The 17295-nt window shown below is 34.1% G+C and overlaps 2 protein-coding genes across 8 annotated transcripts in view; one reads left to right on the top strand and one right to left on the bottom strand.

The window, feature by feature from the left end:
• The window catches only part of LOC129755355 (trichoplein keratin filament-binding protein-like), a 90683-nt gene that overhangs the window by 1154 nt on the left and 72234 nt on the right, over positions 1-17295 (top strand). Inside the window, exon 1 of one of the 2 annotated variants that reach the window (XM_055751800.1) lies at positions 2954-3111. The exons of the other annotated variant lie outside the window; for it this stretch is intronic. The gene's annotated coding sequence lies outside the window, so the exon portion shown is untranslated. Of the gene's footprint in view, positions 1-2953; positions 3112-17295 lie in introns of those variants that run through there. 2 annotated transcript variants of the gene reach the window in all.
• The window catches only part of LOC129755347 (DNA ligase 1), a 51128-nt gene continuing 36945 nt past the window's right edge, over positions 3113-17295 (bottom strand). For 5 of the 6 annotated variants that reach the window (XM_055751786.1, XM_055751787.1, XM_055751785.1 and 2 more), the window contains 4 exons: positions 4565-4597; positions 4067-4341; positions 3786-3996; positions 3113-3715 (listed from right to left, as the gene is read on the bottom strand). In XM_055751786.1, coding sequence (XP_055607761.1) covers positions 3518-3715; positions 3786-3996; positions 4067-4341; positions 4565-4597 — 717 coding nt within the window. In that variant the 3' untranslated portion in view covers positions 3113-3517. The remainder of the gene's footprint in view (positions 3716-3785; positions 3997-4066; positions 4342-4564; positions 4598-17295) is intronic. The other variant, XM_055751789.1, reaches the window with a different exon arrangement.

Here is a 17295-nt window from a genome sequence, read left to right as displayed (position 1 = left end):
CCCGAACAAAAATTTGTTGAAATCGTGTGTGAGAATACCCACCTAAGTTTCAAACCAAATTCGTAAGTGGACTAACATCCATAAGATGTCGCTACCAGTACACATATTTTTCCATTTTTTCGACACGCTTAGAAGTTAATACTGATAGCTTATCTCAAATGAGGCCATTGCAATGTATGAGAGTAACACAACTTTTTGTGAAATAAATTTTAAGAACATCTTGATTTAAAAAAAATGCAAATAATATTTCAATCATACTTTAATCGCTGTCATATGTCCCAGCATATGCCCCATATTGTTCAATCAATATTGGCGCTGAATTGAAAGTTGAATTCCAAGTTTTATAATATGTCTGTCAGTAAATAGTTTCCTAGAACAGAGACTGTGAACATAAATGTTATAATTGTTAATTATAGGTCGATATTCCGGTTGATGTTATCCTGTAACTCATGTTTATAAATAACTTTAATCATTTCTACTGATTACTAACCCTGAGTTACAAGTCCTCATCTATCGATCTCAGGTAACATCAACCAGAATATCGAGCCATAGTTTACAATTATAACATTTATGTTCACATTTCCTGTTCTAGAAAACTGTTTACTGATAGTAAATTCCCAACACATACTTTAACACTTGGAATTCAACTTTCAATTCAGCGCCAAAATTGTTTGAACAATATGGGGCATATGACAGCGTTCAATTGTGATTGCAAAATGATTTGCATTTTTTTTAAAATGATGTTTAAAAATTATTACACCAAAATTTGTGTTACTGTCATACATTGCACTGGTCTCCTTTGAGATAAGCGATGAGTATTAATTTCTAAGCGTGTCGAAAAAATGAAAACAAAAATATGTGTACCGGTAGCGACATCTTATGTATGTTAGTCCACTTACGCATTTGGTTTGAAACTTAGGTTGGTATTCGCACACACGTGTTGAGCTCCAGCTCGAACTCTGTTCTCTGTGGTTACGTTCGAACTGTACCTGTAATTCATTTTATTTTTGCATCTCAATTCAAACTTCGCTCACTGTCTTTCCGATTTCTTTCTTTCATTTTCTATTCATTGATTTTTCTACATACCTTTCCAACCTACATATTTTCCCAATGTATTTTTTATGTCATTTACTAGTGTTCTCTACACACTGTTTATTCAAAAATAAGTCCGTGCTTGTTTCTCCTCTGGTTTTGAACACTGAGGCATTGTGAACACTTCAGTACCGTTCTGCCAAACGCATGTTTGTTTGTCACGGTTGGTTTTCAAAGCATCTGATTATCGTAATTTTCTTGAAAAAAAAATCAAGTTAACTGAAATCGAGAAAACCGATGTTTTATGCCAAAAGACTTTAAAATGCAAGATATGGTGCCGATATTCTGTACTCATGGTTTAATTTTGTTAATTTTCAAATATTTAAACTTAGATCTGATTTATTTATTATGTAAATTTTATAAATTTAGTAAACAATTTTACACATTTGTCATATTTTAAGTGTTTGCTATTTTTGTAAATTTTGTAATTTTTGACTTTTTTATGTGTTAGTCAGTTTATCAATTACTTCGTTATTGTTATTCTCGTCATTTTCGTAATTTTTGTCGTTTTTGTCGTGTTTGTCATTTTTGTGAGTTTTGTGATTTTTTGTCAAGTTTGTCAAGTTTGTAATTTTTGTCATTTTTGTCATTTTCGTGATTTATCATTTTTGTCATTTTTGTCATTTTTGTCATCTTGTCATCTTGTCATTTTTATCATTTTTGTCATTTTTATCATTTTTGTCATATTTGTCATTTTTGTCATTTTTTGACATTTTTGTCAATTTTGTCATTTTTGTCAATTTTGTCATTTTTGTCATTTTTTTGATTTTTTGTCATTTTTGTCATTTTTGTCATTTTTGTCATTTTTGTCATTTTTGTCATTTTTGTCATTTTTGTCATTTTTGTCATTTTTGTCATTTTTGTCATTTTTGTCATTTTTGTCATTTTTGTCATTTTTGTCATTTTTGTCATTTTTGTCATTTTTGTCATTTTTGTCATTTTTGTCATTTTTGTCATTTTTGTCATTTTTGTCATTTTTGTCATTTTTGTCATTTTTGTCATTTTTGTCATTTTTGTCATTTTTGTCATTTTTGTCATTTTTGTCATTTTTGTCATTTTTGTCATTTTTGTCATTTTTGTCATTTTTGTCATTTTTGTCATTTTTGTCATTTTTGTCATTTTTGTCATTTTTGTCATTTTTGTCATTTTTGTTATTTATCATTTTTGTCATTTTCGTCATTTTTGTCATTTTTGTCATTTTTGTCATTTTTGTCATTTTTGTCATTTTTGTCATTTTTGTCATTTTTGTCATTTTTGTCATTTTTGTCATTTTTGTCATTTTTGTCATTTTTGTCATTTTTGTCATTTTTGTCATTTTTGTCATTTTTGTCATTTTTGTCATTTTTGTCATTTTTTGTCATTTTTGTCATTTTTGTCATTTTTGTCATTTTTGTCATTTTTGTCATTTTTGTCATTTTTGTCATTTTTGTCATTTTTGTCATTTTTGTCATTTTGGTCATTTTTGTCTTTTTTGTCATTTTTGTCTATTTTGCCATTTCTGTCATTTTTGTCATTTTTGTGATTTATCATTTATGTCATTTTTGTGATTTATCATTTTTTGTCATTTCTGTCAATCTTGTGTTTATTTTTGTTTTGGATGGGGAAATTTTCTATAATTTTTAGAGTTATTCAACCATTAGGCATTAAAAATCAATCAACCCGATTTGAAGTATTCTTGAAAATGTTGAATCGATTTAAAAATTTCTTAAATTTTAATTTCTTTAAAACGTTTACAAACTATGAGAAGTTTTTTCCCAGTGCAGTTTTGCTGCATGGGATCGTACCCGTTTATTTTGACAGTTCTCTTCTTCTTTGCGTGCATCGCTTGTTTGCTTCTTTTCGTTTGTTTACGCGACCAAAACAAACAGTTTTTGCATCAATTGTGCGTTCGTTCGGTTCATTTTTGTGCGGTCTTTTAACAGATTTATTTGATTTTAAAGTTAAATTAATTTAAAGTGTTTTGTTCTTATAAGTGTGAACTTTCCAAGGATTATCTCTTCATTCATCCAAACGACACCGGTAGGTTGCATTCATTGATTTTATTATACAAAAATACAGTGATCAAAAACAATACTCATTGAGGGGCTGCAATTTGCTAGCTTTCGGTTTCCTTTATTTTCTGACTCTAGATTTAAAAATCTCGTGTTCTTGCTGCAATCCAACAGTATAGAAAGTGTGCTTCCAACTTTCGAGACAATATTTTAAATTTGCCTAGTTATCAATAAGCTATACAGTCTTTCGTAAGACCGAACATAATTTTTGATAAGCTGTAGCTGTAGCTGTACGATATAAACATTTTTCATTATTTATCTTTCAACAGTGAAATATAGCGATTATAATCATTTCAGCAAAAGCTTCGAATGATTTCCAATTTTTTTTAACACATTTTTTTATATTATATCGATGGCACACTCCTAGAGAAATCCTATCCCAAATCCGCTATAACGGAATCCAGATCCGACTGCAGTGTGCAGCACATTTCTCGCGTTTTGTTAATCTCATCCTTAATCCTATCGACGTTGGCCTGCAGGAAGTAGTTGCCCTTCTTGAGCGACGCTAGCCGGTTCTCGTGTCGCTTGACTCTCGGTTCCAGGTTGAGTTTTTTCTTCTCATCTGGTGCGTCCTGGGAAAGTAATGTACGTGAAAAACGATTCAAAATTTAGTCAGACAAGTAAACATCTATTGGAAATTACCTCCGCTTCATTGACGCTTTCGTTGTCGCTCTCAGATTCTGATTCCGATTCGCTTTCCTCTTCGGATTCCTCTTCAGGTTCCTCTTCTTCGGGTTCTTCCGGTGGAGGTTCTTTCTGTTCGTCCGATTCCTCATCCTCGTCCTCCATCTTCATGAGGGCAGCCATCTTTTCCACCTCCTTTTGCAGTTGTTTGTACTTTTTGTGTTCATTCCTTCAAAGATATTATTTTCAAATTTAACATTGATTTTTTGAAATCTTATTTTATGATCGAAAACACTTACTTCAGTGCATACTGGTTGGTTTTCATGGCGTACTTCAGGGCCTGCCGTTCGGCGTGCTTCTCCTCTTCCTTCTCCTTGAGCCGGATTAGCCGGGCCTGCAGCATGTTGACCTCCCGGTTTAACCGTTTGGCCGCTTTTTCGGCCTTCTTTTCCTCGTCTTCCTCCTCTTCTTCCTCTTCCTCCTCGTCTGGGGCCAGTTCCGGTGAACTTTCCTTCTGGGCTGGTTCACTGGGTCGCCGGACGGCATTCTGAACACCACCGCCGTCAGCCATTCCCTTTTAAAGAACAAACCTCAAGATTAGTTCCAGGATTTTTAAGGAAAAAGGTCTCAAAACAGCAGATTCTAAAATTTAGACCATGATCATGTTTGGTGTGAACTGATCTGTTTCTTTACAGAGTTCAGTCTAGCTGGAGAATGATTTGTCCCAATGCGGTTTCTAGCGCGCTTTTAAGGAGCAATGAAAGTTGTTCAGCAAGAAACATTACACACAAATTTACCTCTCTCAGGTAGAAGTCGTCATCGGTTAAGCACTGCGCGTTTCAAGGGTTGTAGGAGAAAAAGTTTGAAAGTATGATTAGAAAAGAAGTTTTTTCCGGGATTTTAACGCCGAGGCGTTATTCATGGCTTACAACGGCAAACGATCGGTCTATATGAAAATGGGTAAGCTAAAATAATATTGTCAGCTTCTCTATTTTTGTTACTAAGCACTTTGTTCTAAAAAATAGTAATGTGTAATTTCAAATGAAAAATACGCTTTTGAGTCAATTTCAATTACGTTTAGTTTTTTTTTCTCAAGAGACTTAAATGCTTGTAAATCATTCTCATCCTGGACCAAAAGTTAAAATATTGAACTGTTGTAGAATTGATAAAATAAAAAAAATTTTGAATCAAATTCGAAAATTTAACATCAAATTTTAACTTAAACTTTCTGATTGTTTAAACTTGAACTGGAAATAAAAAGTCGCAATTTTATCTAAAAACCTATCATAATCTGGGCATTGGATTTCAACCCAAAATCCGGGCAAATTTGGTCAATACCACTGAGTATTCAATAAAAATCAAGAAGAAAACACTTGAAATACGGGTTTTCTATAAACATAAATAGGCAGGTTTTATATCTTATTTAAGGCTTTAAAAAAATCATGATTATTCATATAAAACTTGCTAAGAAAATCATTTTCATGGGCGCAAAATGATAAAAATCATAATAACAGAATTCGATTTTTTTTTCAAATATTTTAAATAAAGTGAATTAATCCGGGCAAAATCCAATTTCTATTTTCCGTTTTGCTTTGTTCGCTCAAATATTTTGTTCCAAATGGCAGTTATTTTGCAACCCGTGGGCGTGATTGAGTGCTCATTTATGTCACTTTGATATAAATGGGTATACCTTGACGTATAGCAACATTAAATATAGAATAGTGAGAGTATCACAGTTCAGTGTTGCTATAGGCATCAACGGATCACTTCCGACCATAAGTGAAACGGAACCCCTAGATGTCGGTCCCACGGCTTTTAACTAAAGCTCAATCACATGGTCAATCTGGTCCGATCAGAAATGATTGTTTGACCTTTTATTGTCATTTTAATGTTATTTTCTATTTTTCTTAATGTTCTTTTCTATTTTTCAGATCATTCGGAGGTGGAGTTTTTTTTCTCTCTCTTCAGATATATTCAAATAGTTGGAAAGTTAGAAAGGAGTAGGTTAACATATTCAAATACCATATTCCTCCCCAATGCTCCAGTGGATGTGTATTTGCGGTTTATGAATTACGATGGCTTATTCTTAAATCTAGCTTTTTTCAATCACTGGGGGCTAATTGGATGGAAATGATATTTTGTGGTTTAAGGTTTGTGAAACGGATCTGTCACCTGAGTTGTTTTGATAGTATTATAGTTTAAAGCAAACAGTCTTGGCAATTTTTAAATCTCATTAAAAGTAGGCATTCAACTATGTGAGGCAGGTAGTGTAGGGCAATGCTCAAACGGTAAGATAGGCTATTATATCCATATTTTGGTGAATTCGCATGATTGTGATGATGTTGTGATAGGAATAAGGTAGCTTACTTCTACTATTAATTTGAGCTAGAATTTTTATTAGTTTGAAATAGGCTTGCTTCAAAAAGCAAACAGGCTCTCACATCCATATTTTGGTAAAATAGTATGGTTCTATGATATGACAGGAACAATGTAGCTTACTTCTACTATTAATTTGATCTCGGTTTATTATGAGTTTAAGCTAGGCTTCTTCTTAGATATTGATAGATGATATGAACTAAAACTCTTTTTTTTTCTCTTTTTTTTTCTTTTCTTTTTTTTTCTGTTTTCTTTTCATGTAACGTGGCATGTACTACCGAGAAATCATTTGGTCCAATGATGACGTTGAGCGAACCTTCAAGCCAGCCCCTAACATCATGGGACCCAGACGTTGGCTTTCGCATGACATGGTTGCCAGCCCAAGGATCTAACCATAAATCAACTGCTGAAGATGGTGTCCTGTAACTTGGTGAGATCCTTCCTTTTTATTTTTAATATTTTCAATGCGCTTATAAACCGTAGTATGTAGATGCTTGGGGAGTATGTAGAGGCCAGTCTCGAACCCACCCTTGTCCTTCCTCCAACTGGTATCGGGAGGGGTTGGTTTATTATCTTGAACTGCATTTTATCCATATTCCATGGATATAATGAAGTGCTTGATGGTTTAACTAACGTCTCAAGATCGCTTACTATTCTACGCTGCCTTCTCTAAACTTTAAATTTTCTTCTCCAAACTATTCTAATTTTCATTTCCAGCGTCAGCTCCCCGAGCTATTTAAACGCCATAAAAAAAAAAAAAAAAAAAAATGGCAGTTATTTTGCAACCGCTTCTTTATGTGCAATTTTTAAGGCCTTTGCAGCTTTTGACATCCAAAAATACGACAGATTTGGTTTACTTTCAAATTGAATACGTGCTTTAGTATTAGATCGAAGTTCGATAATTGCTTCTTCCAAACCTTCAGGTTTTGTACTATCATAGTAATTTCACATTTAAAAAGATCTCATTTCAACTGACAGTGCGTGTGCCAAGATCTGGAAAGCAATCTGACAACCATGCTCTGAGTTTAATAAAATTTTAATCTTATTTTTGATGTCACCAAAAGTAATTCTTTCGCAATCGCTAAGTTTGAAAAATAAGCTATCTTGTTTTGTTCTACTTTCTGTCTCCTTTACTGCAGCATGAGCAGAAATCTATCAAATCAAACACATTTCAACTGGGGGAGTTATTTTAAAGAATCTGACAAAAATATCGAATTAATTTGGTGAAAAAAATTTAATGTTAATAGAACGTTAGAAGAGAGTTCAGTTCAGTTGCTGAACTGAACTCGGTCAATTAATTTTCTGAAAAGCTATTTTTACAAAGATTTTATGATCAAATGCTGTTTTCAAATAAATTGAACCAGGACATTTTTTTTCGACGTGATTTTACTTATTTTCAATTGAGCTTACCTTTATCAAAATTCAAATATAATCATAACCATACTTGAAGTTTTCATTTGATTGATAATTGATACAATATTTAAAAAAAAGTATTTCTACTGTTTTTGTTACTACTGTTGTACACTGCAAATTGTTAAAAACTATCAAAACATAAGTTCAAAAATCAAACATCAAATTTCTCACAAACGACATAACCTCGAAGTACTTATCTTATTGGGTTTCGAAAATATTTTCTTCAATTTAGTAGGACTGAAAATTCAGACTTAGAATTTAGAGAAATTTACCAGAATTGAGGTAAATAGATTCAGGCATCTTGAATAAAAATTGAAATTTGAATAAAGAGTCCAAATTTGAAATTAAGTTGATTTATGGATCGCTAATTCAATAAGAAATTCATCGCGCATGGTTATTATTGTAACCTTAAGAACTACTTAACTAGAATACTTGAATTGTGCTGGATAGTACCGATAATGCATCTATTTCCAAGTAGTTCTATATTCCAACTGACATTCAATCACTCTCTCGTTTTCTGATTGCTATGATCGATACCACATTCCTCCCTTACTTTTAAATGAAGATTCCTTCTTCACCGAAACCATCATCTAGATTGTCTTAAGTCTCACGTCGACATCGAAGAATATGATGTGCATTATTCTCCCAAGTATTCACCAGGCTGACATCTATTAATAGCTTCACATTTTCTTTTTACTTCACACACATTATTATTCATTAATCTTGTCTCAGAAGCGGTATGTTTCCTTTAAAGCTGTGGACATCATAATTTCCAACCCGCCATAACTTTTTTTTAACAAGTGGTGAGTCCGTTTTATTGATTTTTTTCAACCAAATGCAAATCAACCTTATTATCCTTTCTTAACAATTGGCGAACTTGCCTTTTCTTTCTTTTTAATGGCGAACCCGCCTTCTCTTTTTTTCTAATAAATGGCGAAGACATCTTCTACTTTTTTAGCAAATGGCGAACCCGCCTTCTCTTGTTTTACAAATGGCGAACCCGCCTTCTCTCTTTTTTTTACAATTGACGAACCCGCCTTATCATCATCCAATGGCGAACCCGCCTAATCCTTTTTTTACAATTGGCGAACCCGCCTTCTCTTTCTTTATAATGGCGAACCCGCCTTCTCTTTTTTTAATGGCGAACCCGCCTTCTCTTTTTTTTTAATGGCGAACCCGCCTTCTCTCTTTTTTTTAATGACAAACCTCCTTATCAGTTTTCATCCAATGGCGAACCCGCCTAATCATTTTTTTTTAAATTGGCGAACACGCCTTATCTTTATTTAAATGGCGAACCCGCCTAATCTCTTCCACTTTTTTCTCGCGCATTTCTGTTTCCATGGCGAAAGCGCCAAATGTTCTTTTTAAAAATGGCAAACTCGCCTGAATATTACTCTTTCCATATAGTGAATCCGCCTTACACATGTTTTTCACTGGCGGACCCATCATATCGAAACTGTGGTTATGTCCAGAACTACACAACATAAGTTCTGTTAAACTTTACTTACCCACAAAGTCTACCATCGCCTTGCCTTCTAACAAGTGTTTCTATTCACTTTGCAGTTCAATGTCCACATCGTTCTTTTTTGTAAGAACCGATCTTCCTAGAAGATCGATCTATCAAAGAGCAATTTCAGGCTTCAAATTTTACGGTGGATCGATCCTATGAACGTCCATCCAAATCGATTACGGAGATCGATCTTTTTTAGTTTTCATTCTCGTCGCCAATATTGTAACCTTAAGAACTACTTAACTAGAATACTTGAATTGTGCTGGATAGTACCGATAATGCATCTATTTCCAAGTAGTTCTATATTCCAACTGACATTCAATCACTCTCTCGTTTTCTGATTGCTATGATCGATACCACAGTTATGTTTCTTATTTCAGAATTCAGAAGATTTCTACAGTGAAATTCAGTATTTCAACTTGAAATTTTAAAAGTATTATACACATGGCATCATATCAAAACTATAATTTATCTCATGCAAATAATAAAAATAAAGCATTTTCCTTTATAATAGGCGAAGATAGTGTGAAAGATTGAAAAGAAGATAAAATTTTCGGTTAAGGTTAGGACAACAAAAGCTATGATCATTTATGCCATATTCGTTTTCATCTGGTGGAAAGATGGTTGTGCACCAACTGCTGTCATCTTCATATAAAAAAAAACGCTTTGACAGCACTTGGTGCACTACCGGTGCACCACCAGGATGAAAACGAATATGGCATTAGTATCCGGGCACTTTATTCCAGTGATAGCTACGTTACTAGAGCTCGGATATACAAAAATTTAGCAGCGTTGTGTTAGTAATAAAAAGGACTATCTTGCCTATTTTTTTTCATATTTTTAAAAAAATTACTTTGCAAAAAGATACGATAAAAATAATTTTGCACAGTCGCCTTAGAAATTCTTCATTGCCGATTTGAAAACTCATGAACTGTTGTTTTTTTCTGAAATTTTTTTGGCCCAAATGGTTAAGAAGTATAGGAAGCCACTCTAGGATGCTCACAAAGTTCAAACCAAGCAACGTAGTGGAACTCTTGATCTCAACTATGGTAAAAACTTAAAAGTCTATGGTTATTGGGGATAACTGGATGCAGACTAGACTGAGTCGATTTGGGGTCATTTTTGAATTTCTCAAACCCTGGGGTCTTAAAAGCTTAGATTTGGTCCAAAACTCATCCATGATATTTTGCAGAATTTTAAAGTAACGTTTACATGAGTACATTTGAACTTTTAGGTTTGTATGGGAAAATTGAATATTTTATACCGAAAAATCAACACCGAGCCCGCTAATGGTTTTTGTGCCAATTTATAAATTTCTTACAGGAAATTTTCCGCTGAACAACTTTGTCAAATATCATAACTTCGTATCTTTTTAGACAAAAAAGTATTAGCTCTTTAACAGGTGTATGTCTTTCGGCATTGATAAACAAGAAATTCAATTGACACCACTGCTGGGTGCCTATAGAGAAGTATTGCAAGACCACTTTTCATGCCATACTTCGTGGGACACAAGCAGTGGTGTCAATTGAATTCATGGTTTATCAATCAAGAAAGACATACACCTGTTGAACAGCTAATAACTTTTTCGTCTAAAAAGATACGAAGTTATGATACAAAGTTGTTCAGCAGAAAATTTCCTTTATAAATTTATAAATTGGCACAAAAACCATTAGCGGGCTCGGTTCCTCAGAAGAAACAAAAATGATGTTGATTTTTCGGTATAAAATATTCAATTTTCCCATACAAACTAGAGATGTACCGAATATTCGGTTGGCCGAATATTCGGCGCCGAATACCGCCGAAAAACCGTTAAGCCGAATATTCGGCTCACCGAATAGTTGAGCTAAGTATTCGGCCGAATAGGCCGAATATCTACTACAGACTTGTCAATTTTTCAAATAGTTTTTGATAATTTATCAAATATCCAACAGTAATGTTGCAAAAGCTACACAGTCTTTGAAAACTTATGGTTTCGGCAAAACATCTATGGTGTATTCGCATATTTTTCACTGTAGAGATCAATCAGAAGAATGCTGAACGGTATCGCTTTATACTTTGATTATAGTTTAATTCAGATTTTCTGGATATATTCAGGTTTGCCCATAAATCCAGTAAAGAATCCAGAGATAAGTCGAATCTGGCCGGGATGTCCAGATATTGTTTACAACTTTTTGAGTTTTTTCAGATTTTTTGCTAAATGATATAAAAAACTCAAATTCCTCTTTAATTTTTTTTAAATTTTGTGTTCAATAACGATTTTTCAAAAATTTAAAAATATACATAAATTTTGAATTTTTTCAATTTTTTTTCAAAAATCGTCATGAATACCTGATCGTGTGGATACACGAGGTTGAAAGTATGGTATGCTAAAGGTTAGAGAGCATCTATCTTTCCAACAACTATTTGGAAGATACCTTTCTAAAATTCGACCTTCAACTAATTCAATATCAGAGAAGCAATTCCGGATAGCTTGGCATCTTTTTCGACATGTTTTATCCCAGATTTCATAGGAACGCAATCTCCTTTATGATAAACGCCCTAGAAGCGACTAGTCTTCTGATGTCTTTTCAGTTATTGAAAGACCCCTACTGAAGGTAAAAGTTTTAGACAAAAAACCCTTTTTAAATAAACGTACAACAACAAAGGCCCCTACTCAAAAAATGTCTTGTAATGTAAAATGTCATCTGGTTGAGAATAATCGGCTTTAAAAACATGAGGGGCAGTAATATGGAAGAAATAGAAAGCATTAAAATAATCGCTAAAGTTTTTTTCATTAAAAATTCAATAGAATGTTCGACCGATTATTCGGCCGAATAGTTGAACAGATTAATATTCGGTATTCGGCCGTTCGCCGAATACCACTATTCGGTACATCTCTAATACAAACCTAAAAGATTTAAATTTACTCATGTAAACGTTACTTAAAAATTCTGCAAAAAATGATGGATGAGTTTTGGACCAAAACGAAGCTTTTAAGACCCCAGGGTTTGAGAAATTCAAAAATGACCCCAAATCGACTCAGTCTAATGTACATATTACGCCAGCTTCTGGAGAAAGGTTTGCCACTTTGAGATGCGCAGACTTTAATGAGTTGGTAAGACGTATCGACCTATTGTTAAAAATAGTGTCAATGCAGTAGTAGGACTAAAACGTGTTCGTAAAAAACTGGCACTAAATGGTACTAGTTCGGATACTAACTGGTACTCCAGAGGGCTTAGAGAAACAAAAAAAAACAAAGAGATAAACTTTATAAACGATTTCTAAGAACTAAAAGCGAACGAAGTTGGCGTAATTACACAGTTATGAGAAATGAATACTCGCGTAAAATAAAAGAAGCGAAAAACCAATCTATTCAAGATGAGCTTGAAATAAACAAATACAATGGTAAACAACTATGGAAATCGATAAAACGTTTGATTAGTTCAAATGGGACCAAAACTGGATCGATCTCGTTCAACGGAGTTGAAATCACAAATGAATCTGAAATTGCAAGGCAGTTCAATGACTTCTTTATCGATAGCATCATAGACATTCATGATAGTATTCCGGCAGGCTCTAATGGCTGCTTGGATTAGATTATTTAAAGTCTGCTTCATTTAATATTGGAACAAATTCTTTTGCTCATTGTGGCGCTCCTAGTGGACGGATTTGGAAACTTTTTTCACCCACGTGTCGGGAAATTCATTACCTTTCACCATGTATTTATGTCATAACACCAAACGATCAAATTGTGCACAGTTTTCTTGAAAATCCATTGTTGTCGGCATCGAAGCTAGCTAAACAGCTTAAAATGCCCAGAAATACCGTATGGCGTGTTATCAAGCAGTACAAGGAAACATTGACGACGGCTCGGAAGCCGCATTCGAAGCGTCGGAGTGGAACTGTCGACCGGAAACTGCGTGGGAAAGTCATCAAGGCCGTCAAGAGGAATCCCAATCTTTCAGACCGCGATTTGGCCAATAAGTTCCAGCCAAATCGGACGCTGAAGCAGAACAATGTGGCCAGAATCCGTGCTCGAAAGCTGTACGACCAAGTGCTGACCAAGTTCGACGGATGTATTCTGATGGACGATGAGACCTACGTGAAGGCGGACTTTGGGCAAATCCCAGGTCAAAAATTTTATTTGGCGACGGCTCGGGGGGATGTACCTGCAAAATTTAAGTTCGTGTTTGCGGATAAATTCGCCCGCAAGTACATGATTTGGCAGGGGTTATGCAGTTGTGGACAGAAAACCAAAGTCTTTCTCACTGACAAGACAATGACATCAGAAGTCTACAAAAAAGAGTGCCTACAGAAACGGATTCTGCCGTTTATTCGTGCCCACGACCGTCCAGTAATGTTTTGGCCGGACCTCGCAAGCTGCCATTACAGCAAAACGGTTATGGAATGATACGCAACGAACGGGGTCAGCGTAATACCGAAAGACCTCAACCCCCCAAACTGCCCCCAGTTCCGGCCGATAGAGAAATACTGGGCAATCACGAAGCGGAGGCTTAAGGCAAACGGAAAACTTGTAAGGAACATGACTCAAATGAAGAACTGGTGGAATCAAATCGTCAAAACGGTTGACGAAAAGGGTGTGCGCCGCCTAATGTGCCGTATTACGGGAAAAGTACGAGAATTTCTTCGAAACAGCAATGAATAATTTTTTTAATTTTTTTTTATGAAAGAGTAAAGAAAATGCTACATTTGTATGAAAAACAAATTATGAATTCGTTAATAAATGACTGAACTGCACGCAATTGTTTGTGTTCCAATATTAAATGAAGCAGACTTTATAACGGCGGAGTCTTTTGCACATTCGAAGCAATAAGTAATCAAGAATTTGATGAAATAATAAACAACATGAAACCTACGGCTGGTATAGAAAATGTTTCGTTACGAGTTTTAAAGGATTCTTTACCTGTACTAAGAAATCCGTTGAGAGATATTATTAACACAAGTCTTCGATCAGGGAGAATACCAGAAACATGGAAGTGTTCAACTGTAGTTCCGATTAAAAACAAAGTAAGGCACGAGAGGCAACATTATGTCGTCCTATAAACATGATGGAAATTCAAGAAAAAGTGCTAGAATTTGCAGAGAAAAACTGCCTTACGCTTTATTGAGGACGAAGAAATACTAATTGCCGAACAGTCTGGATTCAGGAAGCAACATTCAACAGAATCTGCAGTGAATTTGGTACTTCGAAATTGGAAGATCAATATCGAAAATGGTAACTATACAGTTGCTGTGTTTCTGGATTTCAAAAGAGCTTTTGAAACGATTGATCGAGAAACCCTGATTAATGTGTTAACAAGAATTGGCATCAGTGGGACAGTTCTTAATTGGTTCAAGGACTATTTGGGTAACAGAATGCAAAGAACCAAATTTGGTTCATCTTACTCGCGATACAGTGAAAACAACTTAGGTGTCCCACAAGAAAGTGTATTGGGTCCTTTGTTATTCATACTTTACATCAATGACATGAAAAAATGTTTACAGTATGGTCGTCTGAAGCTGTTTGCGGATGATTCAGTCTCCTATTGGAGTGGCAATGATTTGCAACACGTCATACAAGAGGCAAATGCGGATTTGAAAAATATTGCTAATTTTTTAAAACATCGGAAATTGCGTCGGAACCTCAATAAAACCAGCTGGATGATTATTGGAAATCGCAAAATAGGAGTCTGTTCAAACCTATCTATTGATGGGTGAGCAATCGAAAGATTACGTCAAATCAAATACCTGGGAGTACAAATCGATTAAAGCTAAATTTTGTAGCTCACATCGATTATACAATTAAAAAGATTTCTATGGAATATGGAGTACTTTGCCGAATAAGTAGATACATGACATTCTGGTCAAAAATAATCTACGTGAAATCAGTTATAACGCCACACTTTTACTATTGCGCTACAATACTGCTACATGCATCAGATACGCAGACAAAGCGGCTCCAAGAATTCAAAACAAGATAATGATAGTGATAATACGATGCAATCGATATACTCCTAGTGCTTTTATGCTTGATGGTTGACTGTTGCTGCAATGGTTGACAGTTAAGCAGAGGATTACATACATCAGTTTAGTTTTTATATTCAAAATGAAGAAAGGAATGTTACCAAATTATTTACTAGATGGCCTGCAGTACGGAATCGATATCCACAGATACAGTACAAGGAGAGCTCAAGATTTTAGATTGCCAAACACGAAATAAGAGATGAGCAAACGATCTATGTTCTACAACGGATTGAAGATGTACAATGATCTACCGATGAACATGAAAGACAGTTCAAACTTGAATGTTTTTAAAGAACTGACAATACAACAGACAATTTGATACAAAGACTAATCCTAAAAAGGATCATATAAATGTGATGAAGTTCTGACGAAGCATCAGATAGAAAATTGTACTGTGATGGACATACGCGGAAGTAAGACGAACAAGTCGTACAGAAATTGAACTATTAATGTTAACATAATTATACAGAGGATAAAACCGTCCCTCCCACTTCTAAAGAAGTGTATGGGGTGGAGGATTATTTCAAATATTAAATGTAATTTATGAAATTAATTTGCGGCTTTATAGGTGAGGGTTAAAGAGTTGAAATGAAAGACGGATAGAAGATCAGAAGAAAATTCTAAGGTGGTGAAAAGAGCGAAGAGCATTTGGAATAAAAGCTTGACCACATACTAAATCCTTTGTCCCGCACCAATTAACTGTATTGAAGATTGGTGCGGGACAAAGAATTTAGTATGTGGTCTAGCTTCTATTCCAAATGCTCTTCGCTCTTTTCACCACCTTAGAATCAAACAAATTCACGATGATTTCTCTTCTTATAAATAAAATGTAATTATCATAAATTCCGAATATAATTTTAATTGCATTTTATTTTTAAAATCGAGAATTTGATAAAAAAAATATCAACTCTTACTTCGATCAATGAACACTCTAAGAATAGAAAAATCTTTTTGCTTTCCAATCTGAAATCGATTTCACAAGGCAACAAAATTCACATCTTTCCTATGTGCAAAAATTTGAAAGCAAATTTTGAATAATTTCGCGGCGCTGATCCCAAATTTATATGCATTTTTTCCTTATCAGTCACGCGAGTTATTTTTGACTTCTGAGAAAATAGTTAGTTGACCGAATGGAAACTTTGAAATATCTCAAAGCATAAGTTAAATCGTGTTATGTCTCCAACAACGTTGTTATATGAGTTATGAAATACTCAAAAAGACTTTCTTGAATGATGTCAGAAATAGTTATAATCCTAACTATGAAAATTTCTAAAAATGGTAAAATTCGATTTTTTCAAAGCGTTGAATTTCAGAAAATGAAATATCTTAATAGATATGAATTCTTGATAAGCTGAAGAATCGTTAATAGATTAAAAATCAGTATTTATTTTTCATGCCGGTTGTTTAGTTGATCAGTTATTAAAGATCTATTTTACTCAAAGCTGCTCAATTTTAAATTACATTTTTGAACCAAACCTGAAGTAATTTGTTATAAATGAGAAAATTTGGATTTAAATTTTATGGTGTTCACGTTTTATGGTGAATTTTTAAGCAAACTTATGTCTAAGAATAAGGAATATTATTTTAAATAAATCCAAATAAATTTCCAAAAATAAATATGGATTTGAAATTTTTTTTTAAGTTTAGTTATTTAATATCGTTTTTATAATTTTTTTTCAAATTTTTTTCCATGTTATAATTCCCCTGTCAAATCTGTATTTTAGGAGGCTTCAACCTCCTCCTTCAATTTCTGCTACTTTTTAGCCCAATACTTTTTTTTTTTGAAAGAAATTGAGGGAAATTTGGTAAATTGAGCTGTTTTGAAGTTAACAAAACTAGATTATTTTTTAGCCACTTTAAAACGTTTCGAATGGAATTTCTGCTGGCAAAATAACTGAATGCAAACCCCTTAACTATGCAGTAAATCCGTTTCCGGCAGGCAAAAATTGCCTGACTAGTAGACACCAAGTAAGAAACTTATATTGAGCAGTTCCAAAGACCGCAACCGGGTTCGAGATGCCTACTGATGAAAAGGTTCCAACCAGATTTCAATTGGTTTTTCCAGGTGAATTTGTGTAAAATATCATAATTTGGCAAAGGTTTTGCTTCTGTGAAAAAAATAATTGATCAACACATGACTGAAAAAAGTGTGCAAAGAGAATAAAGAAATTTTATGATACAGTAAGAGTATTATTTGTAATCAACGATAATTTTTTTTCACATTAG

The sequence above is a fragment of the Uranotaenia lowii genome, chromosome 3 (assembly GCF_029784155.1).
Source record: "Uranotaenia lowii strain MFRU-FL chromosome 3, ASM2978415v1, whole genome shotgun sequence".
Taxonomy (NCBI): domain Eukaryota; kingdom Metazoa; phylum Arthropoda; class Insecta; order Diptera; family Culicidae; genus Uranotaenia; species Uranotaenia lowii.
Note: the sequence above shows the minus strand (reverse complement) of the source record. Positions and strands in the feature narration are given on the sequence as shown.